General features: G+C 53.5%; 1 protein-coding gene across 3 annotated transcripts in view; it reads right to left on the bottom strand.

Annotated features, from left to right (window-relative positions):
- Positions 1–25,017, bottom strand: part of PARP1 (poly(ADP-ribose) polymerase 1) — a 33,424-nt gene extending 8,407 nt beyond the window's left edge. For all 3 annotated transcript variants that reach the window (XR_008506301.2, XM_045877625.3, XM_064594460.1), the window contains exons 1-13: positions 24,753–25,017; positions 20,215–20,380; positions 13,891–14,006; positions 13,129–13,343; positions 11,546–11,645; positions 9,633–9,749; positions 8,920–9,096; positions 6,846–6,993; positions 5,527–5,667; positions 4,006–4,248; positions 3,791–3,859; positions 3,462–3,594; positions 1,531–1,726 (exon numbers count right to left, since the gene is read on the bottom strand). Coding sequence is in view for 2 of the 3 variants with exons in the window: in XM_045877625.3 (XP_045733581.2) it covers positions 1,531–1,726; positions 3,462–3,594; positions 3,791–3,859; positions 4,006–4,248; positions 5,527–5,667; positions 6,846–6,993; positions 8,920–9,096; positions 9,633–9,749; positions 11,546–11,645; positions 13,129–13,343; positions 13,891–14,006; positions 20,215–20,380; positions 24,753–24,872 (1,941 nt within the window). In the remaining variant the exon portion in view is untranslated. The remainder of the gene's footprint in view (positions 1–1,530; positions 1,727–3,461; positions 3,595–3,790; positions 3,860–4,005; positions 4,249–5,526; positions 5,668–6,845; positions 6,994–8,919; positions 9,097–9,632; positions 9,750–11,545; positions 11,646–13,128; positions 13,344–13,890; positions 14,007–20,214; positions 20,381–24,752) is intronic.
- Between the last annotated feature and the right edge of the window lie 2,811 nt (positions 25,018–27,828).

Raw genomic sequence — 27,828 nt, 5'->3', positions numbered from 1 at the left:
CCCCCCCCGCGGTCACACTTCCTGACGAGCTAACAGCACAAGACTACACTCCTGCTCTTTGGGGAACCCAGGCTAAGCCAGGACCACTCGGCACTGGAAACGTCTGAATCCTCATCACTTATGAACGGCAGGAGGGGAGGGACTGTGCCCTGTCCCTCAGTGTCCCTAGCAACTAGCCTGTTTGGTGTTTGCTTTGAGTGGACACCGGTCCTAGTATCTGTTGAGCTCGCCCGAGCTGCGTGCTGGGCCGCGGGCCGTGTTCACAGTCCAGGTTGCGACTGCCAGCTACGCTTCCTGTCCCAGCACTGACTCTTTAGTGCTTTCATGTTCCCGGCTTCCAGCTCCCCAGGGAGGCCAACTGTTCATGGTGAAAAGCTTTGTTTAAATGCATGTACTCTGTGACCCAGTATCTCCCTCTGGGGCTAACAGCCACAGAGATTTTTACGTATTCAGTAGCATCGTTACAGAGAACTTATAGACCATAAACTACTACCTCTGACCATCTGTGCAGCCCTAACACGTCGCTCTAGGCCAGTACACTTGAATTCAGTGGCCCCTGGTTTTGAAAGGAGGCCAGTCTGAACGGAGACATACTGCAAGGGCTGAAAATACACCAGACTTCAAAGATTTGCCTTCAAAAAAAGGGGGGGGGATATAAATTACTAAGATTAGTTTCATAGTTTCTTTTTGCCTTTTTTTTTTTTTAGAGATTTTATTTATTTATTTGAGAGAGACAACGAGATAGAGAGCATGAGAGGGGGGAGGGTCAGAGGGAGAAGCAGACCCCTCGCTGAGCAGGGAGCCTGATGCGGGACTCGATCCCGGGACTCCAGGATCATGAGCCAAGCCGAAGGCAGTTGCTTAACCAACTGAGCCACCTAGGTGCCCCATTCTTTTTGCTTTTTAAAATGAATAAAACAGGGATGCCTGAGTGGCTCATTAAGCGTCTGCCTTCGGCTCAGGTCATGGTCCTGGGGTCCTGGGACCTAGCCCCACATTGTGCTCCCTGCTCGGCTGGGAGCCTGCTTCTCTCTCTGCCCCCTTCCCCAACACCGCTCACGCTCTCTCTCTCTCGCAAAAATAAATACTTAGAAAATATTTTCGAATTTATTTGTGATTTCTTTTTTGATGCTTGAGTCATTTAGAAGTATGTTATTTTGGGGTGCTGGGTGGCTCAGTTGTTAAGTGTCTGCCTTCGGCTCAGGTAATGATCCCAGGGTCCTGGGATCGAGCCCCACATCAGGCTCCCTGCTCCGTGGGAAGCCTGCTTCTCCCTCTCCCACTCCCCCTGCTTGTGTTCCTGCTCTCGCTGTGTCTCTGTCAAACACATGAAATCTTAAAAAAAAAAAAAAAAAAAAAAAACACACAAAATGCAGTTACTGAAATATCAAGGCCACGTAGGGGTTGTGTATCTCTATTGGGACAGCATCTTCCAAAAGCTGCCGCGGTGGGCAGTGGGGGGAAGAGGACGACGACGACAGGGCGCCCCTTCCTTCTACTGGAAGCAGACAGTGCGAGAGCGGGGATTACCTGGCCATAGTCAATCTCCAGAGGGTAGAACTTTTTGGGATACTTCGTGAAGTTCTTGGAGTGCCAGGCATTCCCAGTTTTCTCTTCGTACAGCTTCATGAAGTGCTCAATGGCGTCTTCCTTGGATGGGACCTGCTCCAGTTTGTTACTGCCGATGACCGTGCCCACACGGCCCCACGACCTGAAGATCCAGTACCTGCGAGGGTGCGGGGAGGACAGGAGGGTCACACACAAACCTGTGGCTTGGCTGCTCACGTGTCGGCAACAGTCCCCCTTCCCTTCCGTTCCGCTTGGGGGACAAAGAGCTCCACCCCCCACGACGATGCTGATAGGCACAGAAGGACAAAGGAAACTCGACGCCCCGACGGGGTGGGGTGGGGTGCGTGCACGTGTGTCAGCGGCATGCAGGCCGGGCCTCAGGGTCAGGCCATCGCTCTGGGTTCCCATGGCAACCGGGCCCCACACACTGGTACCCTAGGTGCCCTGCTGCTCAGCTTTGGGGGAGCTCATTTCTCTTGGTGGAAAGAATGAATGACATAATGCATCACGTAAAGATATATCAGAACCTCAAATACAGGGGCGCCTGGGCAGCTCAGCTGGTGAAGCATCTGACCTCAGCTCAGGTCATGATCTCAGGGTCCTGGGATCCAGCCCCGTGTCAGGCTTCTCCCTTTGCCTCTGCCCCTCCCCCTTGCTCGTGCTGTCTCAAATAAAGTCTTAAAAAAAAAAAAAAAAAAAAAGAACCTCAAATACAAGAGCTGTATGTACTTTTCTTTCTTTTTAAGGATTTTGAGAGAGCACAAGAGCAAGCACGAGAAGGGGGAGGAGCTGAGGGAGAGAGAGAAGCAGAGTCCCTGCAGAGCAGGGAGCCCAATATGGGGCTGGATCCCAGGACCCTATGATCATGACCTGAGCTGAAAGCAGATGCTTAACTGACTGAGCCACCCAGGCACCCCGACTTGTATGCATTTTTTTTTTAAAGATTTTATTTATTTATTCATGAGAGAGAGAGAGAGGGAGAGGCAGAGGGAGAAGCAGGCTCCCAAAGAGCAGGGAGCCTGATGCGGGACTCGATCCCAGGACCCTGAGATCATGACCTGAGCCGAAGGCAGACGCTTAACCATCTGAGCCACCCAGGCGCCCCCTTGTATGCACTTTTAAGTAAACCAAAGATCTCAAAGAAAATCTGGGGCTTCCTGGGCTCTTGCCCAGAGGCACAGGTCACTCTCTCCTCGGGTTTCCCTGGAAATGTTTGGGAGGTGCTATACTGAGCTGTCCTGAAAAGCGTCCTTAGCTGTCCTGAAAAGCGTCCTTAACTGACAGCCCACGTTGCCCATTCACTGTGAAAATCAGTAAGACCAGGTCACCAGAGCAGGTGATAAACCACATGACATTGGACTTATTTCTTCAGAAAATCTATTTAGCCTACTAGATACTCTGGACTTTTAAGATCCCTTCCAATATTCACTTTTGGAGGAAAGTTCTGGTGAGAAGCTGAGGCAATGGAAGAACACAGCCGCCGGCCAAGGCTTCCTAGGGGCTGGTGTCGCGCCCCCGGGGCCACCGCTTCGCCGTACCTTTCAACCACCAGAGTTCCGGTGGGGAAGCTGCTTCCACTTGCTGACAAGAAACTGTCCCGGTTTACCCATGAGAGTCGGGACTAGGGAATTTGAAAAAACATTAAAAGACCAAGTTTGGGTCCACGTGTGTTCAGCAATCAGAGGCTCTGGATTCTTCAAGGAGCTGTAAGCAGAGTCTTGGGAGATGGTGGGCAGCACAACCCGTGAAGTCAGGGAGCTGGATGGATGCCAAGGAGCCAACCCGTGTGGGCGCCGGCATCTTCCCTCTCGCTGAAGGCACCACACCCCTCACAGGCCCACCCCTTTCATGGGGCCACCTTCCAGGGACTCCGCCCTGTGCCCACAACACACCTGCTTTCTTTGTCATCCTCCAGGAGCTGCAGCTTGTAATAGGAGTTAGTTCCCTTCACGATGTCCACCAGGCCGAGGGTGGCGCTGAACACCTTCCCACCTTTCTCCAGGACATGTGCGGAATGTTCCAGACCTGTCGCAGAGGCAGGGTGCCTGCAGGTGGGGGATTCAGACCCGCCTGGACACTCTACTGCCACGTTTGGGAGGCTCCCCAAAAGACCCACGTGTCCTCAGGACCGGGGGAGCCCAAGGAAGCAGGAGGGCACAGGTGTGGTCCAGATGCCCCTGGTCTCCTGACCACCCACCCGCTCACACTCCCGTGTGCTCACCTGAATCTGGATCGACAGCAGCTCCACCTTTAAGAGTTAACTTCATTCTCTTCTCAGATTTATTGATGCCTTGAAAGGAAACAAGAAACGAAAATGTTTTGAGTGAAATGAAACCAGAAAGTAGGGGTGGAGTGTAAGGCAGGGTGAAGGGGCCAACAGGGCTCTAGGCAGCCTCAGCCAGAGTGTCCCAGGAGCACACGGACCCGGGGCCTCACCTTCCTCCTTGACGGGGCCCTTGCTCTTCTTGGACAGCGCAGCCCCCGACTTTGCTCTCGAGGCCGCAGGCTCCGCTGGCTCTGCCTTCACCTCGGTGCCCCACGGGGCCAGGACGTGGGCTGAGAGCAAGTCCTGCAGGCTCCTGGTGGAATCGGACATGTCCCGGAGGAAGTCCTCGGACACCACGCGGATGCTGGCTTCTCGCACTTCCTCCATCTTCTTGTTCATCTTCTCCACCTCCTCTGTTCAAATCAGGGCCAAGAACAACTGGTATGTTAGTGTGAAGTGAAGCCAGAGCCCCACCGAACGAGCCCCCTCCTCGTCACCTGGCACGGGGGGTGGCCGACGGTGCGGGCAGGTGTGCCCCAGGGGAGGAGTTGTGGTTTGACGGCGGGCGCTAGCCCCCCCGCCCGGCAGGATGCCTCTATTCTGCCCCTCTGCTGGACCCTGCACGTGCGCAGCACCCCCCCCCCCGCCAGCAGGATGCATCTGTATTCTGTCAATAGTTTCCCTGATGCGAGGAAGCTTTCTAATTTGATGGAGCCCCGCTGGGCTGGTCTTGGTGCCAGTGTCGAAAATCACGAAAACCAAGGTTGAGGGGCTCGCCGTCTGTGTTTTCTCCCACAAGTTCTATGGCTCCGGGGCTCCATCCAATTTGAGTGAATCCTGTGAGTGGCATCAGGCAGGGACCTGGCTGTCCCCACATGTGAACTCGGCTCTCTGTGGTAGATGCACCCGGCGCACACATGGCGGCTTACTGCCGGGCTCTCTAGGCCGTTCCGTGGATCCACGCGTGTCCCTACATCAGCTCTGTACCGTTCCGATCGCTAGAGCTTGTGACGTAGTTTGCAATCAGGGAGCGTGAGGTCTCCTGCTCTGTCCCTTGTCACGCTGGCTCTGGCTTTCTGGAGTCTGTGGCTCTGCACACGTTAGGACCATCTGCTCCAGTCCCGGAGACCAGCCCTGGGCTTCCACAGGGTCTGCCGGAGTCTGTGTGGAGTGCACCTCACGACCCTTACTTCCAGCTCCCGACTTCCTAAATTACTTACCTCCGATTCTGCAAGACTGTTTTCCTCTGAGACTATCTTGTACTGTCATTTGGAAGATACTCCCGTTTCTTCATTTTGCCTCACTCTACGGGTTTCCATCGGTCAGCGAAACAAGCACGTCTCCCGGTCCTGAAGGAGCACCCTCTTTGTGCAGCCCTGCCCCCGCTCTGTGGCCCCACAGAGCCCTGAGCTTGTCCACGCCCCCCGAGGTCGCGGACGTGCAAGGCCATTGGTGTGTCCAAGGGCAGGAGCTCAGGCTGGTTGAGAACAGCAGCAGGCAGCCTTCAGCTGGGGATGGAAGGCGTGTGCGCACACACACAACAGAGCAGCGTGCAAATACCGGCACTGTCCTCCCCTCACAAACGACCCAAACAATGCTGCTGACCAAAGAAGAGACCCATCTGGGAGTGTCCTGTGGGTGCCACGCTGCACTCAGCGCGTCCCCTCCTTTACAAACCAGATTCAACTCACTTTTGGTACTGATGCACAGGGAGGCCTTGTTGGCTGTGCCCGTCAACTTCCCCCCGAGTTTCTCGATCATGGCCTTCACCTCATCCTTGTTCCGGGAGAGTTTCCCAAGAGTCAGGATCTTCATGTTGGACAACGGCTTTTCTGGGACGAGAAAACAGTTGTCAGGCTGTGAGGTCCCAGTAAGGCCGGGACACCCTCAGCTCTCCTTTGATCGGCATCCCCGAGGGAAAAGTCTAGGAAAGCAGAGGCCCAGGGCTAGTAGGAAAGCAGAGGACAGGACAGCACGCGGAGAGCCTGTCCCGTCCCTTGGCACACAGAGGACCAGGCCGGGGGAGAAGCCAGACGATGACTCCTGGCCCTGCCCCACGGGCAGACCCGGAAAGCTGCATGCGGGGACCACAAGGCTGCCAGTGGGATGGGAAGAGGAGAGGCAATCAGGTGAGCTCCCAATTACTTTTATTCTTTCCCCAACCCACGTCTAAAAATAAACTGCAATTTCTTATGTGATACCTATTAATTAACCCCACCCAACAAACCAGTCTCCCCAAGGCAGTCACTCAAAGCTTCAGTCAACAGGACACTGAGCAGGGTAACTGATTCCAGGCACAAGGCAGAACCCGGCACTTGAGGAGGCCGGAAAGGCCCTCAACAGAGCAGTGTCTGTCTGTGGCAGAGGCGGACAGGTGCCGCCTACGCACTCCCAGCACGAGAACCCGGAGGGAGGCTCCCAAGCCCTCCATGAGGGCAAGTCAGCGCTGACCCGACACGTGCACCGGAGCACAGACACACGTCCCTCCCCAGGAGACGGCAGGTCACCAACAGGCTCACGTTCAGGGTCAGACCCTGGTCCTCTGCCCACCCGACTGTGGCTGTAACCCTCAGGCTCCGTCACGTGTCTCGAAGTGAACAAAAGCAGGGAGTCTCTTCAGCAGATGGAAAACCCCAAACTGGTGTCACTGCACCTGCCAGTGAGGCGTGTTTGCCCTCAAATGGGTCAGTTAGTCTGCGCTGCAGGCCAGGCACACAGCACGTCTCGGCGTGCAAGAGCCATGAGCGTCCCATCAGGCTCAGGATGCCCGATGGGGGTAAGGCTGCCAGGAGGCGGGAAAGCAAGGTCTGCTGGGTGGGCAGGAGGACATTCGGAATGTCATTCTAGGTACGGCCCCCTGGGCCTTTCTCGGGAGAATGCCTCCCAAGCACCTTCCTCCTGCTGAGGGGAGCCCGGCAGGCCTTCCCCACAGGATCGGCAGACAAGAGGACCCACAGGGAAACCCTCCTCTTGCTCAGGTCAGGGCCCCAGCCCCCGCCCCCAGCTGTACCTGGTGGAGCGGAGCTGTTCATACTGGCAGGCGCCGAGGCTGTGGAGGGCAGGGGTGCCACCGCCGCTGGGGCACTGGTCTCAGGGGGAAATATTCGGTCCTGCTTTTTGGTCTTCAGTTTTTTGAGGTAAGAAATTTCTCGGAATTCCTAAAGAATTTAAGTTTCAGTTAAGAAACCAGTTCTTGGGCGCTTGGGTGGCTCAGATGGTTAAGCGTCTGCCTTCGTTCGGCTCAGCCAGGGTCCTGGGGTCGAGTCCCGCATCGGACTCACCCTTGAGGGGCCCCTCACGGGCCGCATGCCCACCTCCTGAGACTGCACGCACTGAGAAACTGTATTTCCTGAGAGAAAATCAGGAGTTTCCCTCCCTTCCTATGAGGGAACATGGCTGCAGATAGCCCGACGACAGTGTTCAATACGGACTCTGCCAAAAGTCTGTTCACCTTCCTCCCGGAGACTGACAACGAGCTCTGCTCCAGGCAGTCACTCTGGGAGCGTCCAACACATGGAATTCAGGGAACAGCATGGTCCCTGTGCTCCTACACCTTCACCCAATCAAGAAGAGGCTGCTCCCGCCGTACCTGTGCTCAGTGAAAGCCCCGAGAACAGGGTCCAATGCATGCTGAGCACCTACCGTGCCATGGATCACCATGAAGTCATAAAGACAGTTTCTTCCTTTGAGAAACAAGCTCAGTCCTCATGGAGTCAGATACACGAAAACTAACTTTAACACAGGAGCAAGGCTCTACAATGAACATGCCAATGGGACACAGATGGGGAACTCCAAGAGGGCTCCTCGGAGGCAGTGACTGCTCAGATGGCTAGGGGCTGGAAAGGCAGGGCTCATGCAAAGACATGTGGCCGACACACTGTGGTATGCGGGGAACGCTGGCTGGTTAGTGCCCTGTTGCGGGGAGTGTGGAGAGCTGGAGATACGGCGTGTGCGTGCACGGGCAGTGAGAACAGAGCCTGAGGACAGCAAGGGTGGAAGAAGGCCCACAGAGCCGGGCAGGTCCTGGGGAAGCCGGAGTGGACCTTGACTCTGTGGGCCGCGCTGCGGGGACAGCAGTCTCACATGGGGCTGCAAGTCCAGGACTCTGCACGGGTGGCAAGCACCGTGGACCCGAAAATGGGTCTTACGCATGCAGGCACCTTCCAAAATAAACACGAATGCCGTGCAACTGGTATATGAAACACACAACAGCTCCTATCTCTCACCATCTTATTTTCTCAAAGAACTCAGAAAAACCTGGGGAATATTTCCACAAGAAACGGGGACGGGCGTAAGGCTGTAAAAATACGGGGAGTGAGGGGGTCAGAGTGCTTTTGGAGCGACCACTCAAGAGAACGTGCAGAGGCGGGGCGGGCTGGGGTGTAATTTCGGCCGTGAGCAGGGGGGCAAGAGGGCCGCGGGACACCCAAGTGCCTACTACGTGCTGCTGTCCCACAGGCTCAGCCCCTGAACTTCGCAAGGGAGGGAGGCCACCCGGCTGAGCTCAAAGCCCAAATCCTGGGGAGAGGCAGCCCGGCGCCGGCTCGCACCGAGTCTCAGGGTGCAGGAGAGTCCCAATTGAGGTTCCCTGAGTGAGCTTTTAGCATCCTGAGAATTCAATATGCATTTTCATTAAAAAAAAAAGGGGGGGGGCGCCTGGGTGGCTCAGTCGTTAAGCGTCCGCCTTCAGCTCAGGTCATGATCCCAGGGTCCTGGGATCGAGCCCCGCATCGGGCTCCCTGCTCCGCGGGAAGCCTGCTTCTCCCTCCCACTCCCCCTGCTTGTGTTCCCTCTTGCACTGTGTCTCTCTCTGTCAAATGGGTGGAATCTTTTTTTAAAAAAAAAGGACCAACGATAGGAGGAGCTCCTTGAACTCGGGACCCAACCCCCCAGCTCTAAGGCAGGAAAACCTCCTTGCCAAGGCAGGAACTACCAACAGCGATTGGACAAACCCGTGCTCCCGCCAGAAGCGCCCTGCTCCGTGTTCGGAGCCGGACACACGGCAGTCGTGGGGACAGGCCTGGAAGGTGGGTGGGCGGTGTTTTTCTGCTCAGATCCCAGAACCCACGTCCACCCCCACTTACCTTTGGGGTCACCCAGTCCTTCCGGCTGGGAGTCTGGGTCTTGACCATGCACTTGGTCCAGGCAGTGACATCACCCGTACAGTAGTAAGCGTCGCTCCTGAACACCAGCTGGCCCGAGCACTCCTCACAGGGGAGGAGGGCACCGAACACCATGCCGTCGGCCACACGGTCCAAGATCTGAAGCCAAGAGAGGAGAAGCTACAGGAAGGCCGCTCACCAACGTGGGCAGACCGCACTCACTGAGCGGAGAGGGCTGGCCCCGAAAAGGACTCCCCGGGGCCGCTGGTATACACGCAGTAGTCTGGCTTCTCTGCTTTAAGAGACCTCCTGTCCACACCGCAGTACCACAGCCCACCGTCCCCTCCTACTGCGCAGGGAGCTACACCACCCGGGGAACCAGTGGGGTGCTGGCAGGCCTCCCCTTGCGAGGGGGGCTCCATGCCCTCCAGACCTGGTGGCCCCTGGGCGTCTGGGCCTTAAAATGTGTGGCATGAACACACAAGGCAAATACACAGCCCACCCTAGTCTCCCCCAAATCCTAAACCCAGGGCGGACATAGGGGGAGGTCTTCCTGCCCCCGAACGTGGTGACCAGACCACAGAACGGCGGCACACACATCCCCCCGGGGGAGGGGCGGGGGGGACACGACAACAGGAACGGCACCCAGCATCCTGGCCCCCTCCCGGGTCTCACTGAACACAGAAGTAGCTCACCGCCGACTCCCCGGAGGGCACTTGCTGCTTGTTGAAGATGAGCAGCTCTTTCAGGTCATTTGTCGAACACGCTTTCTTTAGCTCGTCTTTGATGTTCCAGATCAGCTCATTCTGGGCCTGCAGACAGAACCAGACAAGTGACAGCCCAGCTCTGTCCAAACAGAGACCCCACTAGAGAGGGATCCCCCGTCTCAGTCTCCACTGGGGTCCTTGTGTGTCAGCTGAGCTGCACCTCCAAGCTGGTCTCCTCCACAGGAAAGTGGCCCAGCTGCGCTCCCATGGCATTCCGGTTCCACCTGGTTCTACCGGGAGCACACCATCCTGGGACCACCCGGCAAAGAGCCAGGTGCCAGGGCTCACTGGCCCCAACATTTGCATCCAAGAACACGGGGCGTGGCTGTTCTCCGACCCGAACATGGGGCGGGGTGGGACCGATGGACAATTCCCAAGCACCCCCACCGGCCTCAGCAGCATCACACGGGGACGGATCTACACTTCTCAGTCTTGGCGGCAACATTCATGCAGTGCCTACTCCTTGTGGAAGCTCTGCGTATCAGCCTCCCCCATCAGAGCACGGGTGGGGTGAGCCATGAGCTCCCTCGCTAGGGTCCCCAGCAAGATACTCACCACCTCCTGGCCGCAGACTGCACCTCTGCATACCAGACCTAAAATGCCAGCCCCATCGACCCCATGGAGTCACTCTCCACACCAGTGAGGATTTTAATGGGGCCTGTTTTTTTTTAAAAGATTTTATTTTTAAGTAATCTCTACCCCCCCAAACGGGGTTCAAACTCATGACCCCAAGATCAACAATTGCAGGCTGTATCGACTGAGCCAGCCAGGCGCCCCTCAAGTGAGAAAGATTTTAACGCGACCAGCAAAGCGACACCACACACATGTGCGCCTATTCCCATCTTCGCCGTACCTGCCATCCGCCCCCCCCCCCCGCCCCGGCCCCCAGCACCTGCGCCGCATTGCCAGTCACGGGGCTGAGGGGGACGAGGGAGCACCTGCTAAGTCCAGCAGTCCAAGTTTAAACCGAGGGACTGGAACCACATCACCTGCTTGGCCAAGGCCTGGGGAACATGTGAATTCTGGACGTTTCCTTTCATCTCTGATGACGCTCAAGGGACCACCACACCAAATAACCCAACCACAACCCTACCACAGCCAGATTCACTGAAGGACGACCATCACACCAATCGGTGATTCCTAGCAAGCAGCTGCAACCCGATCAGAAACTGCTTCTGATTTTTATTCTGCTGGCAAAAACTGAATCCTCTCACGAGAGGGCCAAGTAGCTGGAAATCATGTTCCCAAGACCAGACTGACACGGGTCCTCCCCTGGTTTTCCAGTTTTCTCACACATTCCAGAGCCGCGCATACTGTGCACGAGCTTGTGTGTCAGCACCGAACACCCAGCATTTTCTGATCAATCATTTTTACTTGGATTCAACGCATGTGTGATCAACACAGTGCTGAATGTCTGGTCCGCGACTATGGACTCTGTGGGTGGTTCTGTCCTTCACTACACGCCTTCTATCGCTTTTGCAGACAAGAGCTCTCCACTGAAGAACTAGGGAACAGCCCTGTCTCTTCCAATCTGCTGTGCGTACTGAGCAAGTCTGGCATCCCTGAACTTAACACTCGGTGTGCAGCGTCCGCCAGTGACCCTCCAGGTGCAGGATGCACGGTGCCGTGAGGCTGGGGAGTCCCAGGTGGGGCTCTCCTTCAAGCACCAAGGCCTTCTCTGGGGGTGGAGGGAACGCCGTGCTATTTCACCACTGCTTCCAGTTTGGGAGTTCTTGGAGGTCTTGGTAAGTGGGACGCACACACCCCCTGGAACCTTCCTCCCAGAATGAGGGCAAAAAATTAAGACAACAATAAGCGGAGACACACAGCTCAGAACTCACCTTGAGGGCCCTCTCAAGCCTACTATCTTTGTCCTTTTCTTTCTTAGATTTCTTCTTGGCCACTTCAACCATCCCATCCACTTCGTCGCCTTTCCTCTTTCTGAAAGAGACACGGGACGAAAGAGAGCCATCAGAACCCTGGAACCAGTGACTCAGGGGACGCAGGACCTTCCCATCTGTGCACCTCCTGTCTGCCAGGCCCCAAACGCACTGCATGTCCCTCTGCCCCTGGGAGCTCGCGGTCTGCCCAGGCAGGATTGGCGTCAGGCCCCACATACTTTGCTGCCAACGAGAGGCTCAGGCGTGGCCCCACGGCCTTGGAACAGCCTGCCCAGGATCCATGGCTCAGGCCCCATCTGACGTGAAAACCCCCATGTATCTCTTAGCACGAATGAAGTAGCTCCAAAGTTCTGGCAGGGACCGTGACAGGTAAGCCCATTGCCAACGGGCAGGGATTGTAGAAAGACGAACCACTCATGCCAGGGACCCAGCCTTTTAAGCTAAACCGCAGGGCAGCTCCTAGGGCAGTTCCTAGGGCAGTTCTCCCGGGCGGGGCTGCACTGTCATCCCAACCCCATCCACAGGAGCGAGATTCTCGGCACCGCTCACCAGGCGGAGGGAGGCAGGAAGGGTCATGGGCAGCGCCCTCGTGCTGGAACAAGGCAGGGCAGTCATGGTGGTTAACTCAAATGCAGCTGTTACAGACCCGACTTCAAACCCTTGCATTTTCCCTCATCTGTGAAACAGAACACCGCACGCCCTCCAGGACCGTGAACTGTCCCCCACCAAGCCCACAGCCCGGTGCCCACCACACTGTTACTACCCCGCCGGTGCCGGCTGTTGCTACGGCCACACGGGAGCTGAAGGCTCCCTGCGCATGACCTTAATCCACAAGCCCGGTTTTCCAGTTTGCCCACCTACCCCGGAGCCGCACATGCTGTGCGCCAGCTTGTGTGTGATGAACCCAGACAGCGCACAACAGCCCCGTGACGACAGGAAGGTCAGGGCCACCCCAATCCTAATGCCGCCCACAGCCAAGCATGGCCCTACCACACCTCCTCTGTGCCCATGACCCCCAGCGACTCCAGACTGGGGCCCAGGGCCCAGCAGAGGGCACAGGAAAGAACAAGAGCCCATGGACTCGACTGGCTCCGACCGGGCTTCCCATCCTGAATGCTGGCGCCACAGGAACCCCATGGCGTTCTGACGCTACACCAGGGGCTTCTCATCCACGGCTCCCACCACCATCCTAACAGCAGCATCAGACCCACACATGGGATGCCGTGGGGACCGGAAAGCGAGTCACGCAGGGGTCCCAGGAAATGGGGTGGATGGCCAGGCAGGGAGAATACTCAGGGCAGGAGGGGATTGGCAGTGGGTTGGTTAGCTGGTTGTGCCTGTCTGTGGATCAGACGGGAGAGCACTACAGGAGCGTGTGCAGGGGAGGGGCGGAGCGCGGCTGTCACCGTCCCTCGCTCCGCATGCCCAGCCTGCTGACGGTCAGCACAGGGAGACACAGGAATAGCCTGGACTCTGCAGGGTCTCCCCGAAGCCCCACCCGCCTCCCACGGTCCCCCACCTACCCTTCACTCTTGACTCCGGGAAGCTGCTTCTTCAGGGTTTCTTTATCCTCTGCAGCAAGCAGGCCGAAGCCCTTGAGCTGGCTGGCACTGTACTCGGGCCGGAAGCCCAGCTCCTCTCTGTTCTTCACAAAACAGTTTGGGTGGTACCAGCGGTCGATCATGCCCAGCTGGGGCTTCTCTGGATCCAGCATCTTCTTGGACAGTCGGATCTGGCCCTGCAGGAAGAACCACATGTGGTACCAAGAAGACAAGAAGATGGCGACATCAGGGACCTGGGGGGACATGGGTCAGCCGGTGCCCCAGCCGGCAGGGCCTCAGGCCCACACCGAGGGCACTGGGAGGGCCATGGAAGCTTCAGACCGCTTTCTGCCCCCAGGGACTGTGTGCTAGCCTAGGCCTCAGCACCCCAGTTTTAAATGGGGTCAACTCCAACTAGGCATCTACCCACCCACACGGGCACGTGAGGACACGCAACCTTTTCCCTGAGAATGTTCTGCTAGCCCGGAAGCCGGCCTTGGACCACCACCGAGGACGCCACCCTGCAGACCCCCACCCCACCCCAGGGGGCTTTTCTGCCATCCCCACCGCTGCCCACATGCTACAAACCCCAAGCAGCCTCGTGCACCGCGCCCGACGTTCCTCAGGAGTTCCGGAGCATGGGACGCCGAACCACTAGCGCTGGGCTAGGCCCCCGAGCCCGGGTATCTCCTCTTCTCTAGATACCTGAGCGGCTCCGGGGCCTGCCCCCTACCCCGGGCTCACCTTCTCTATTTTCTCCAAGCAGCCCTTGCACGTGCTTCTGTTGGACTTGGCGTACTCGGCCATGAAGTCAGACAGCGTCTTGTCCGTCTTGCCGCCGCCTCCATCCTGGCCTTTGCCTGAAGGATGGAACACAGCAGTCCTGAGCTCAGCCTCAGGGTGGCTCCGGAGAGCCCGAATCCCCCGGACCCCCGAGACCCCTTCACCGGGACACCTCATGTCTGGCCCTCCCGCGTCTGCCTCTAACCGCTGTGGCTAACACGGCTGCTTTTCCAGCAATAACAGACAACCCTTCCTCGGACACACTCTCGAAAGGGCACGGCGCCGGCGGCCACCTGTCTCACCTTCCGGCTCCCTCCATCACTGCCCTGGCCCCCCCTCACTTCAGAAAGTGCTTCCGTAGCACTTATTGTGAAAGCCACGTCCTCCACTACATTCGAACTCCACCTTCTGATTTCTGTGATCCTTCTAGGCATCAAGTTATGTGCTGAAATTAAAGGGTGTATCTTCATACAGCAACAGACAGGAGGGCAAGTAAGAAGCACGCAGGGAGGCAGCATTTCTAAATCAGTGGGGGAAAGCTGCGGTCATTCAGCAAGGAGCCCTGGGAACACACAGCCAAGCATTCAGGAACAAAGGAGTCTTTTCTTACATAAAAGTCAGTCCAAGACTGAATGTTTCTGTCTTAAGATCGGGAACAAGACAAGGCTATCTTCCCCCACCACATCTATGCAACGTTGTATCGGAGGCTCTACCAAGGGCCCCTTGGGCAAGAAACAGAGACCAGAGGTGTAAGCGTGGAAAAGGACAGGTACAGTCACCTCTACCTGTAGAGACAGGATTGCACCAGCAGAAAAAGAGAAAAAAAACTACTACTGTTAAGTGAATTGAGTAAATTTGGATAATGCAAAGTCAATATATAAGATGTTCCTATATACAAGGTGCTTGGGTGGCTCAGTTGTTAAGCATCTGCCTTCGGCTCAGGTCATGATCCCGGGGTCCTGGGATCGAGCCCTGCGTTGGGCTCCCTGCTCTGCGGGAGGCCTGCTTCTCCCTCTCCCACTCCCCCTGCTTGTGTCCTCTCTCTCGCCGTCTCTCTTGCTGTCTCTCTGTCAAACAAATAAGATTAAAAAAAAAAGTTCCTATACATGAAAAATACACATTAGAAAAAAAATTAAACTGTTTAGCCTTTAAACACATAGAACACTCAGAAACAGATTTACCAAGACACACAAATCCTCTACATGAAAGCTTTAGGATGGTGTAAAATTAACAAAGACCTAAATAAATGGAGATACACTTCATGTTTATGTATTAACTCAATTTGTTAACGTTATCAATAAGTCAATCCAGTTTGATCCACAGATTCCAAGTGATGCTAATCAAAATCCTAGCGAGCCTGTCTGCGCAGGAAATCAGTACGTTTACCACAAAATTTCTAAGGAACTGCAAAGGACCTAGAAAGCTCAACAGAATATTGAAAAAAGAACAAAGCTGAAGGATCCACACTACGTGATTTCATGATGTCCCACAAAGTTGTAGGAATTAAGATGGTGGGGTGCCCCCAGACAAACCAGCCAAGGGGACCAGAGTCCAGAGACACCTGCAGTCAACTGGTTTTAACAAAGTCTTTACAAATGGTATGGGAACAACATGGTATCCACACAGAAATACCAAAAAACCCACCCCGTCCTCACACCTAACACAAACGTTCATTTACGACATATCAGAAACCAAACATGAATGCCAGAACCACAAAACTTCCAGAAGAAAACAAAGGAGGGTATGGTTACAATCTTAGAACAGGAAAAATTTTTCAGGATGCGGACGGCACTAACCAAAAAAGGAGAAAAAAAAATATCAACTACCGCTCTTCATAAAATGTCAGCAATTAAACAAAAGACAAACCCCAGAATGAGAGAAGGTATTCACATTATTTATATGTAATAAAAGACTTGCACCTATTCTAAAAACTCTTACAACTCAAGAAAAAGACCAAAGCAAATTAGGGTGCCTGGGTGGCTCCGTCAGTGAAGCGTCTGACTTCGGCTCAGTTCATGATCTCAGGGTGGTGAAATCGAGCCCCACGTCAGGATCTATGCTCAGTGGGCAGTCTGCTTGGGATTCTCTCTCCCTCTGCCCGTGCTCGCACACATGCACGCTCTCAAATAAATCTTAAAAAAAACAAACCCCCAAAAGACCACTACAAATTAAAACCACAACGCGCTCTCACTACACACACATCTGTGGCCAATACTGAAGAGTGCCCGTGCCAGGTGCTGGCAGTTTGGCAGTTTCCTTAAACAGCTAAATGGACACCTACGGACACTCTGCGGCTCCATTCCTAGGTGTCCGCCCCGGAGAAACACGAGCGCTGTCATGCAGAGACGTGCACACACGTGAACAGCAGCTGTATTTGTACCAGCGTGAAGCTGGCAACAGAAAGCCAGATCAATGGGGATCTACTGCAAGATTACCCCTCAGCCGTCAAAAGCACAACGTGGTGACGCACGTGTCTCACGGGCGTTGTGCTGAGCGGAAGGAGGTTATGGGAGAAGTCCACGCTACTCCTTTGCTTCTGAAATCCTAAGTCACACAAAATCAATCCAAGGGGACAGAAATCAAAGCCTGGTCCCCTGGGTGGGGAGGTAACAGAGAGAGGGCACAAGGAACTTCCTGGGGGGAACGGAAAGCTCCCCAACAGCATGGGGTGTATGTTACACGACTGCCTGCGTTTGTCCAATATCACGGAACTGCATGTACATCACTTTAAAAATCCCAGATGAAGAACTGAAAAATAAGACCAGAACCAGAAACTGTAAACGAACAGACATGATTGCAGAACATTTAGTCCAGGATGAAGCTTTAATGTGGCAAAACATACAAACATGCTTCAAAGAAACACGTCAAAGGGCAGCCTGGCTGATTGGTGGAGCACGCCAACTCTTGATCTCAGGGTTGTGAGTTTGAGCCCCATGTCAGGGGTTGAGTTTACTCAAAACAAAACTTTATATTAAAATAAAAAAGTCTATACATATTAAAAAGTCAAACTGGTAAATATATTTGCAGAACAGACAACAAAGAATTCATATCTTGTTTCATTACGAAAAACACAAAATGCCCTAAAGGATGAGGCAAGGACACCTAACAAATATCAAATTAATAAAACCGACTACTGAACAGGACAAAGCCCTGGGATGGGGGGATGGATAACTAAACTGTGGCGTACCCACGCTGTGGGATGACAGCACGGACGACCCCGAGCGAGGCAAGCCAGTCCCAGGAGGACAAACCCTGCGTGACTCCCCTCACAGGAGGCTCCCGGGAGGCCCATTCAGACAGAAATCATAGTGGGGGAGGAAAAACAGGGGCTACTGTGAACTGGGCACGGCGTTCCAGCTGGGAAGATGAGAACATTCTGGAGGGGATGGAGTGCCGGTTGTAGTGTGGGTCATGCTGCCAAAGCCCACACCGGAACACGGCTCAGATGATGGATTTCCCATTACATGTGTTTAACCACACAGAGTGACTGAGCATTTATCACTAAGAATCCCATTTCTACAGGAAAGAATAAATGCAGCACACACGTGAATCAGTATTTGAATAGAAAATTCCTAGGGAGACACCCCACAAGGTGTCATCTTGGAATTACAGGATCTGAGAAGATGTAAACTTGTGTGTCTATGTCTATTAAATTAGGCTCTTTGGATACAAAAATCCCTGGACAACTAGCAGGTATTATGTTAACTTTAAGACTTAAGATGTTTTCCCAAGTGAAACACAGTTATAGCAAACTTGTTATGCTTTTTCATATTATAAAATTACCTAATTTGATACATATAAATTGTAACTAGATGGGACACATCCCTAAACAGACAACCCCCACCAACCTGAACACAAAAGGGAAAACGACCACAAACAAGAATTTGTTACAACTGCCCTCAGCGAAAACTGACACGCTCACTCTCTGGACCGTTTCTTGGCAAATTTGCTGTTATTTTTATTCACGGCGTGAGCGGTGTCACTGACCTCTCAGCTTCCACAGACCTGCAGCAGCGGGACACAAACATGCTGAGTCAAGGACAGAGAGAACAGTGCAGCACAAGCACCAAGAGCTCTGTGGGGAAGGATGGCGGCTGTTCCCCTCAACAGCCCAGTCACGAGAACGGGGTCAGCTTAGAAGGTGGACAAACGAGAATGCAGTCTCAGATCTTCAACAAAGTGATGAAAAACGATTTAAAATGTAAAGGCATCTCAAAGAAGTTAGGTCTGTGGGTATCAACAAGATGACTCAAGTTCACATGGAGGCAAAAGATCCAGAATGGCCAACACCATATTGAAGGAGAAAAAGTCAGAAGACCGACACCGTCTGACTTCAAGACTTAGCATCGAGATGGTCCTGTACTGGCAGGATGGACGAACTGATAAATAGACCAGAACAGACTCCAGACACAGAATCAGTCGTCTGACAAACGAGCAAACACAATATAACGGAGGAAAGACAATTTCCAGCAAGTGGTGAACTACTGGACACCCACACATGAAACTAATCTAGACAAAGACTTTATCTCCTTTACAAAATTCAACGTAAATGGAAAACGCCACGCTGTAAAGCTCCCAGAACATGACACAGGAGAAAAATCTAGCTGATCTAGATAAGACAACTGATGACTTTTAGGTACACCAAAGACACAGCCCAGGAAATGAACTGGTAAGCTGGACTTCTTAAATTGGGAACTTCTGCTCTGTGCCAGACACTGTCGAGAGAATGAGAGAGAAGACAAGCCACAGACACGGAGAAGAGATTTGCAAAAGACCAAGTTGATAAAGGACTGCTATCCAAAATATACGAACAACTCAAACTCAGCAATAAGACCACGAATGACAAATGGCAAAATATCCAGACTCCTCCCCCAAAGAAGAGATGCAGATGGCAATAACACACGAAAAAATGCTCCACATCATATGACATCAGGGGATTGCAAATCAACCCACCTCTACATGCCTCTCAGAACGGCCAAAATCCCGGTCACGGACACCACCAAGCGCTGGTGAGGGTGTGGTGGGAATGCAAACAGGTTTGCTAGTTTCTCCCAAAACGAAACATACTCCTCCCGGAATAATGAGCAATCATGCTCCTCAGAATCTACCCAAATGAGCTGAAAACCTACGTCCACACAAAAACCTACACGTGGATGTTTACGGCAGTTTTATTGGTAATTTCCCGAACCTGGAAGCAACCAAGATGTCCTTCCATAGGTGAGTGAAGGACTGTGGTCCTTCCAGACAATGGAATATCATTCAGCGCCACAAAGAACCGAGCCATCAAGCCATGAAGAGACATGGAGGAACCTGCAACGTCCATTCATTACTAAGTGAAGAAGCCAATGTGAAGAGGCTACATATGACCCTGAGTACAGCTGACACTCAAACAAAGGGGGGTGTGTGGACCCCCTCGTGTGCTGAAAATCTGTGTATAACTTTTGATTCCCCCAAAACTTAACCACTAATAGCCTACCGTTCACCAGAAGCCCCACTGATAATCGACTGTCAACATATCCTGTTACACGTGTTGTATTAAATATCGTACTCACCATAAAGTAGCTACGGAGAACAAAATGTTATAAAGAAAACCATTATGGAAAAGGAAACATTTACAGCACCATACTGAACTTACTGAGGAAGATGCACAGAGAAGGGGGCCCACACAGTTCAAACCCGTGCTGTTCAAGGGTCGACTGTACATTGTCCAAACCCATAAAACATAGAGCACCACGAGTGAACCCTGAAACTATGGACTTGGGGTGATGAGGGCCTCACTGTAACACATGTACCGCTCTACAGGGAGATACGGAGAGGCCCTGCCTGTGTGGGGGCAGGAGGTAGACGGGAACTCTCTGCACTTTCTGCTTCATTTTGCTGTGAACCTACAACTGCTCTAAAAACAGTCTGTTAAAAACAAAACTGCAACAGGCTTAAAAGCTACATTTCCAGGGCACCTGGCTGGCTCACTAAGAGGAGCAGCAACTCTTGATCTTGGGGTTGTGGGTTCGGGCCCCATGTTGGGTGTAGAGATTACTTAAAGATAAAATCTTTAAAAATAAAAAATAAAGGCTCCATCTCCAGCATCTTAAAAAACAATACACCCTGCCATAGGCAAGTCAATGAGGTGTTGCTGAAGTCACACAATGGCACCCTGTTACCTACATGCGCTCCTGGGAAACACGGGGGCCGGGCAGCCGAACGCTCTCTCAGAAAAGGCCCCTGGGGAAGCTGCCTGGTTGGGGCCGGAGGACCACACCTGTTGCCTCCCCAGTCTCTACACACCTGTGACGCCTCCACTCTCCGCGGTCTTCTTGACTTTCTGCTGGTCGTCCCACCTGAGCTCAGAGAAGCCATCCACCTCTACGTCAGGGTGCCGGATGGAGTGGCCAACCTTCCAGAAGCAGGAGAAGTGGTACCAGTGCGGGACTTTTCCATCAAACATGGGCGACTGGAAGAGAACAGAGGGCGGTGAGGGAGCAGCCATAAGCCCAACCCTCAGCAGGTGCGCACAAGACGCCCTTTTTCTCCTTCTCTGTAAAACGAGGACTGTGCCTGTGTCCCCCACGTCTCGTGAGAAAAGCTGTGAGCCGATGAGAAGTGGCATCCCAGTCCAGATTTCTCAAGATCTTCTCCAACAGTCATCTGCCGAGGTGGAGTCTGTTCTCAGGACACGGGACATGGATGGGGAAGAACATGGGGAACAGTGGTGCTTCTGACCAGAGTTCTGCCCCACGGGCCGCACACCTCAGTGACTCAACTTCCCTCCAGCGCCGTGGAATGCACACATGGACCCCTGCTCCGTGACCCCATCCTGCTGTGCCTGCCTGGGAGGCCAGCGCCCGCCTCCGTCAGGCCTGTGTAGCCCAGAAAGGGCTCTTTTAGTGCCTCTGCTGTTAGAACAAGGAACAAGTCCCAGATAATGAGCAAAACAGAGAAAATGTGTCAGGAAACTATGTCAAGCCGGCAATAGCCGCACCAATGTGAGTGGAATGAACGAACTTCTCCGAGGGTGAACTGCCCAGGGAGCCAATGACAGCAGTCCCCAGGGCCTGGAGCCGGAAGGTGAGCGTGCGCCCCGAAGTCCAGCCGCAGGGGAAGGTGCTGCCCCTCTCACCGTGCCACTTCCTCTGTTCTTTGATGCTTCACACTCGGGTTGTTCCTGACGCGACAGCATCAGGTTCCTCTTCTGGGGACACTACCAGCTCTGGGCTCCCGGGCCCTGAGCACCGTCTGGCCTCAGTGGATGGTGACGGTGACTGGGCAGAGGGGGACTGGCACCCTTCACAAGCCATCCCGAGTAACCCTCAACTGCCTCTGGGTAGGAACCAGCACCCCCATTTCACAGATGTCTGCGGCAAGTGACTCAGCCCTACTTGGACCAGACAGCAAAGTTCTGTCCACTCACTATGCTGCTTGGCAGGAAGAGCTACTTAAAAATACATAAATGGGTCTGACCAAAGCAGAGGAGGCTCCAAATATTTGCTTTTATAGGAAATAAAGCTAAATACCATGCAGAAGGAATAAACAGCATCAAACATAAACACCACATAGGAATTTTTGGATGGAGTTGTCGGACAGGGGACATGTTCTGGAAAAGCAGCGATGACTTCTCCCCCTCAGCCCCCGCTGGCTGTGAGTGGTCTTTTTCTCAGCGTAATACATGCATAGGGAAGGTTCACGCCAGGGCACGTCAAGGACTCCCCAGCATCAAGCAGCCCGGTGTACAGCACACCAGCTGTTCCCTTGGCCCAGAATGCCTGACAGCCCTACTCAGGTCCCCAGAAGGCTCCTCCCAAGCCCCTCCCAGCTAAGAACAATCCGTTTGGGCGATGATAGGGTCAATGCCTGTGTCCTGCACTGGGCTGGAAGCTCCCCGAAGGGCGTGATGCCCGTCTTCCTAGCATCGGGCAACACCTGCTCATAGGAGGCACTCAGAGTGTGGACACCCCAAGTCTGGAGATAAGAAAGCGGAAGGGAAGGATAGGGGAATTCCTGCTGGGGAAAAGATGCCCTCCGAACCTAACAAAAGATGGTCCTCCCCACCCCCAATAAATGGCATTCCCAAATGGACTTGTGTCCTGGCTCCCAAACTTCCAAGGCAGGCGACACCTCCAGAAGCGTCCGCCATCTTACTGTATGTCCGCAGTGGCTTGCACTTGGGCTCCTCCTGCCTTGGTGCCCCGTCTACCCCTCCTCCGCAGCGTTCGGGTCACACTCATGCACAGGACGACATGTGGCCCAGTGCCTGTGCCTCACACTAGACCCTGTGACTGTGGCATTGTTTCCTGGCTCTGGTGGGAACCTTGGTCTGGGTGCTGTGTCCCATCAGTGCAGTGTGGGGCGACCGAGAGGTGCAGCCCAAGGCTGTACTCACAGCACCAGCTTGGGGGGACTGTAGGGGCTCCAGGTCACCCTTCAGAGTAAGGACCCCTGACCAAAGCCAAGCTTTACCCTAGAACTTGAGAGTGACAATGATGTGGAAGGGAGGGAACTGGAACAAGGTCACAAGACTATGCTTCCACTTGGCAACTCTAAGTGGCAGAATCTCTTGTGTACTAGGTAAACACACTCCCAGCACCTACCAGGGACCTGGGTCCTCACTCAGCCAACTCTGTTTCCCTCTGCATCAAACTGGCCAGCACACTGCCCACCTACCCAGAGAGCACGGAATGACGGTTAACAATGTGAAACCCTGCTGTTTGCCCCACAACTGCCCAACACAGAAGAACGCCGGGCCCACCCCTCAAAAGGCTGCAAAGTTCGGCCCCTGGAGGCTGCCCCAGGGCACACTGACCTAAAGTATCAGGTATCTGACACTCAGGAACAATCCTCCCATACAAATGTAAAAGAAGGTATTTAAATCCAAATGGGAGAAGAATGGCTTCATTCTTTCTGGGCCTCCAATCTGCCTACAAGACCAGACTTTAACAACTCCACCCCTAAATAGTTACAGAAAACCACTTACTTTTTTTTCCCCCCCCGGAACTGGATTTATTCAGTGAATTGGTTTTAATAGTAATTTCTTTCACTATCAGGAATGCCAGACTAGCCCTCCTCTGTATTCGGCATACTGGCTGTACGAAGGTTTTCTGCTGTCCTTCCCGATAGGACAGGGTTCTCTCTGGCTGACTAGTGAAGCCTGTGGATGTGCTTTTCTCTAATAAAATTTAAAAACGCATAATAGAATACATGGACTCACAAAAGAAACTAATTAGACTGAAGTAATTATCAAAACATTTAAGAATCTGGTGAGATACGAGCTTAGAGCATGAAATAAGATTTAGCGTCCACTCTAACAACTACAGTAACTTTGAATACTGATGAGCATAATGGATTATTTTGAGAAATCAAATATAAAGCAGTACAAAAATATCTGTAATTATCACTGGTGACAAAAATCATAGGTACTGCTTCTGCTTTTCTGCATTTTGCTGCTTTACATTCATAACTGGAGGAAGTAATGAATTTTATTTTAGAATTAGTGACTAGAGAAATGTAAATTTCTTCTCAACCCACCGACTGCCACCCCACAGATTTTAGGTTAAGCGCCCCTGCACTGAGGGAGATTCTCCTTCTTATTATTTTAAAAATATTAATTCCAAGATAGTTAACAGTGTTATAAAAAGGAACATTGATCTTGTAGTCCATTCGTTTAGATTTAAGATCAGAGAGGCTTAGTGGTAGATCTGACTCTTTAGATGGTAGGCTTCGTCTGCTTCTCCAGCCTCAACTTCCTGCCACTTCTGTGCATAAGGATCCCTAATCAAGCTCCCACCCCAGGCACTCCATGCCTGGTACACAGGTATGTTTAACAGTTATTGTCCCTTTAACCAAGCTGGTGGCTCCAGGGGTGGGCAGGGGGTCTCTCTTGGTGCTCCTAGTACCTAATGCAGTGCCTGACATGCTCGGTGTTCACAAAAGGGTAGGTACAGTGCGGCAGGTACTGGTTAGATAGACCACAGCCCCGGTCTCTAAGTGCACCTGGCACTTGGTACCCACTCTGCCCCACCAGGTAAGTACTGAAAACCCAAGAAGGACTACCTGGTCGTTCCTAAAACTCACTGCTGCCTCACTGCAGGGAAAGAAAATCAAGTTACCTAGACCACGAGCACTGAACTTAGTGAACAGAAGCTTCATGTTGGAGAAGAGTAGGACAGGGCAGGGGAGAGCCGAGATTTAACAGGCAGACGGGCAGACTGGCAGCTGGAGGATGCAGGAAGCCCTCCGCCCCGGCAGGGGCCCTCAAACACACCGCCCAGCCCCACACCCCCATCTGGGAAGCCTCAGGAACCCGTCGGGGCATCTCCGGTGTGTTCAAAAGCCCCGACGAGCACCCCCGCTGAGCCTCTCTTACTCAAACCAGACAGCTCTAAATGCATCGGGAAGAAAACGCGCCTGTGAACCTGGAAGTTTGGGGAAAACATTATTTCAAACCACGAATTAGGCCAAAAGTGAATGCACTATACAGAAATGACACCGACCGGTATAGTTCTGCATAATGGAAAAAAAACCGAGAGTAAGCGGCTGGGTTGAAGCCATAAACGAAAATAAATTCAAAAAAACTCCTCACGCGCCAGTCGCCATCATCGATGCAGGACAAAAACCTCCCAGCACGAGGGAGGTCAGAACCAGGCCAGCCTCAGAAGCCCACGCTCGCCCCTCCCCCCCGGCGGACGGCGGGGAAGGAAGCAGCCCCCCGCCCAGCGGCAGCGCTCGGGGCCCGCACTTCCCGGGCTCTGGCGGGCGGGCGGGCCCCGGCCTCGCGCAGGCTCCCGGGGGCGGCCCCTCCCCCGCACCGCGCACAAAGCGGCCGCGCGCACCTGCACCATGATGGCCATGCGCAGCGAGTCCTTGGGGATGCTCTCGCTGCATTTCTTGCAAGACGCGCGCCCGCTCTTGGCGTACTCCACCCGATAAAGCTTGTCAGAGGACTCCGCCATCGTCCCCTCGCGCCGCCGCCCGCTCCGGGCGCCCCGCCCTGGACACGCGCCGCCGCCCGCTCCTCGTTCCCCGCAGGCACCCCAGCGCCCCGAGCCGCCGCCACCGCCGCCGACGCCGCCGAGCACGCCGCGCTGCCCCGCCGCACTCCGGTCGACTGCTGACGCCGGGCCGCGGGCACGCCCCCCGCGCACGCGTCCTCGGGGCGGGGCCGCCGCGCACACACGTCCTCGGGGCACGCCCTCCCGCGCACGCGTCCTCGGGGCACGCCTGCAGCGCGCGCCCTCTGCCGGCTGCGGGGGCGGCGTTCCCTGGGCGCCTGCAACTGCGCGAGCCCGGCGGGCGGTGGCAGCGTGCAGGGGCGGGGCGTGGAGGGCGCTCTGCGTCCTCGCCGCTGCGTCCTCGCCGCTGCGTCCCGGTGTGCTCCCGCTCGGAATTCCGCCCCGCCCCCCTCTAGAGAGCGTGCCCGCTGTGCCCCGGGGCGAGTGCCGGCCGCCGGACCGCGCGCAACCGGGGTGCACGGACGCCGCTGGGGCTCGGCCAGCGGGCGTCCCTGCAGGTGTTTCCCTGCACCTGACGCTTAGGCTCCTGGGCACTTAAATTGGCGACGGTTAGAAGACCTGCTGCTAAACAACTGTCTTTAAAGAACTGGTTTCTGTTCTAAGCCTGTGCGTTTTAGTGTAGTCCTTTAAACCGCGGCAGAGAGCAGGTGTGTGCTGGCTCAGTCCGTTCAGGATCGACTCTTGATTTCCCCCGGGTTGTGATCCTGGGCTCCGCGCTCCGCGGGGAGTCGGCTTGAGATGCTCTCTCCCTCTACCCCTCCCCCTGCTCACTCTAAGATACATAAATACATCATCAACCAACCAACCAACCAACCAACCAACCAACCAACCTTACAGTGGCCAGGGCGCCTGGCTGGCTGAATCAGTAGAGCATGCGACTCTGGATCTCAGGGCCATGAGTTCAAGCCCCACCTTGGGCCCGCAGACTACTTTAAATAATTACAAAAATAAAACACTACAGTGGCGTGTGCTGTATCTGAGTATTGAGTTCTGCTGGAGCAGACAGAAATCAGCAGGAGCGATGAAACTCATGAAGCGTGTGCAGCATAAAGAAGAAAGCTAGTATAAAGAGAGGTGATGTTGAATAGGCAAGTAGGTTGTGAGACTCAGGCAAGAATCTTAAGTTAGGTGTGTTAGCGGTGTTGAAGGTGAAGAGAATAAGGAGTATGTGATGGAAGAAATAAAATAATTTTACTTAGGGAGTAACCAAATCAAAAGACAGGATCGTTCGACCTCTGGGTTCACTCATTGGGGCTAACATCATGGTCCCATTCTGGATCCCATATGCCCTGCCCAAGAATTGCAGACAAAACCCTTGTCTGTTCAACAGGCTAATTGGTGAGCTACAGCCGTGGCCGGGCACACTTGCATGTGTCTCTGTGAGTGGGCTCCAGGTACTTGGAGTGGCCTTGAGCATCCTCAGCTCTGGTATTTGTAACCCACTGTTTGTCTGGCTGATGCAGTGGAGAGAGACAGAACATATGAACATACAAACATTGCATAACCCCAGATTTAGATGGTGTGGCCTTCTGCCTAGCCTCTACCTGGTCCTGTGTGTGTCATCCACCCCATGTTGTGTCTCTTTCTGCAGGAAGTTTAAATCAGGTTTTTCAAACTGATTCAATGAACCCTTATAGTTCGAGCATCTTAATTTGGTCTGTGAGGCTTTTTCTCTTTTGTGACTTCTGGGATACCTTGCCTGATGTGTCCCTGGGAGCTACCGATGCAGTAGAGGTCCACGGACTTCACTGGACCGACAAAGGGGTCCTGTGCACACACAAAGATTAGGAATTCCTTTCCCTAGAACCTGAAGGAGAGACAGCTGGATCCCACTGTCTACTCAGTATTTTTGCTTGGATGTCTTAAATGCTTCTCCAGGGATGTCAAAAACCTCCTCTAGTACTGCCCACTCAGCATGTGGTCCCTGGCTCTCCCATTGCTTAGGCCAAACACCTTGGTGTCAACTGGACTCTTCTCTTCTGTTCCACACCCAATCCAGCACCAAATCCTAACTTCTGATTCAAGTAGTTTCTTTTATTTTTGATGTTTGGCTATGCATGTGCCCACAGCCCTGTGACCCTGCCACATGCCACATCTCTCTACCTTCTCAACAGCAAAGGGGTGCCCACGGGACCCCTGAGCCCGCACCCTGATGTCTTGCAGGGGGACAGGGCATGAGAGACCGAGGCTCTGGATGAGCTCAAGGAGTTTACTGTGATTTTCCTTTGATAAAGGTAAACAAACAAAAACGATTACAATGACACACACATAAACAGAATGATGAGTGAGAATTTTTCTTCCTCTCCATCCCTCCCCATTCCCACATCCCAGAGGCCATCACTCGTCCCTGTGTATCGTTTGGGCTGTGTCCTGCGGGACTCTGTGCACACGTGCGTGCACACACACACAGAGTTCAAGATCTTATTATGGACACACTGTACCCTAATTTGTTTGGAAGGATGAAATGTTATCTACATGTATTTTATTCATACAGTTTTCATATTTTCCACATGATGTACAAACATGTCCTTTTTGTGGAGTTTTCAGACCTGCTCTGTTGGATACAGCGGCCACGAGAACAGGCACTACTGAGCATGGCGGAGCGATGGGTTTGAACGGAGATGTGCTGTTGAGTGTAAACGCACAGTGGATTTTGAAGACTTGGTAGGGAAAAAATGAAGGAAAAGATCTCATTAGTAATTGCTTTATATTGGTTACATGATGAAGTGATAATATTTTGGGACTATTCAGTCAAAGAGAGTATATGACGAAATTAATTTTATGTTTCTCCTTACTCTTTAAATATGGCTAATGAAAATTTTAAATTATGTATGAACCTTGCATTATCTTTCCTTTGGGCAGAGGTGCTTGAGAGAAAACAAAAGTTTGCAGAGCA

The sequence above is a fragment of the Mirounga angustirostris genome, unplaced genomic scaffold (genome assembly GCF_029215605.1).
Source record: "Mirounga angustirostris isolate CCGP_5_RB_7025 unplaced genomic scaffold, mMirAng1.0.hap1 SCAF_6, whole genome shotgun sequence".
Lineage (NCBI taxonomy): Eukaryota > Metazoa > Chordata > Mammalia > Carnivora > Phocidae > Mirounga > Mirounga angustirostris.
Note: the sequence above shows the minus strand (reverse complement) of the source record. Positions and strands in the feature narration are given on the sequence as shown.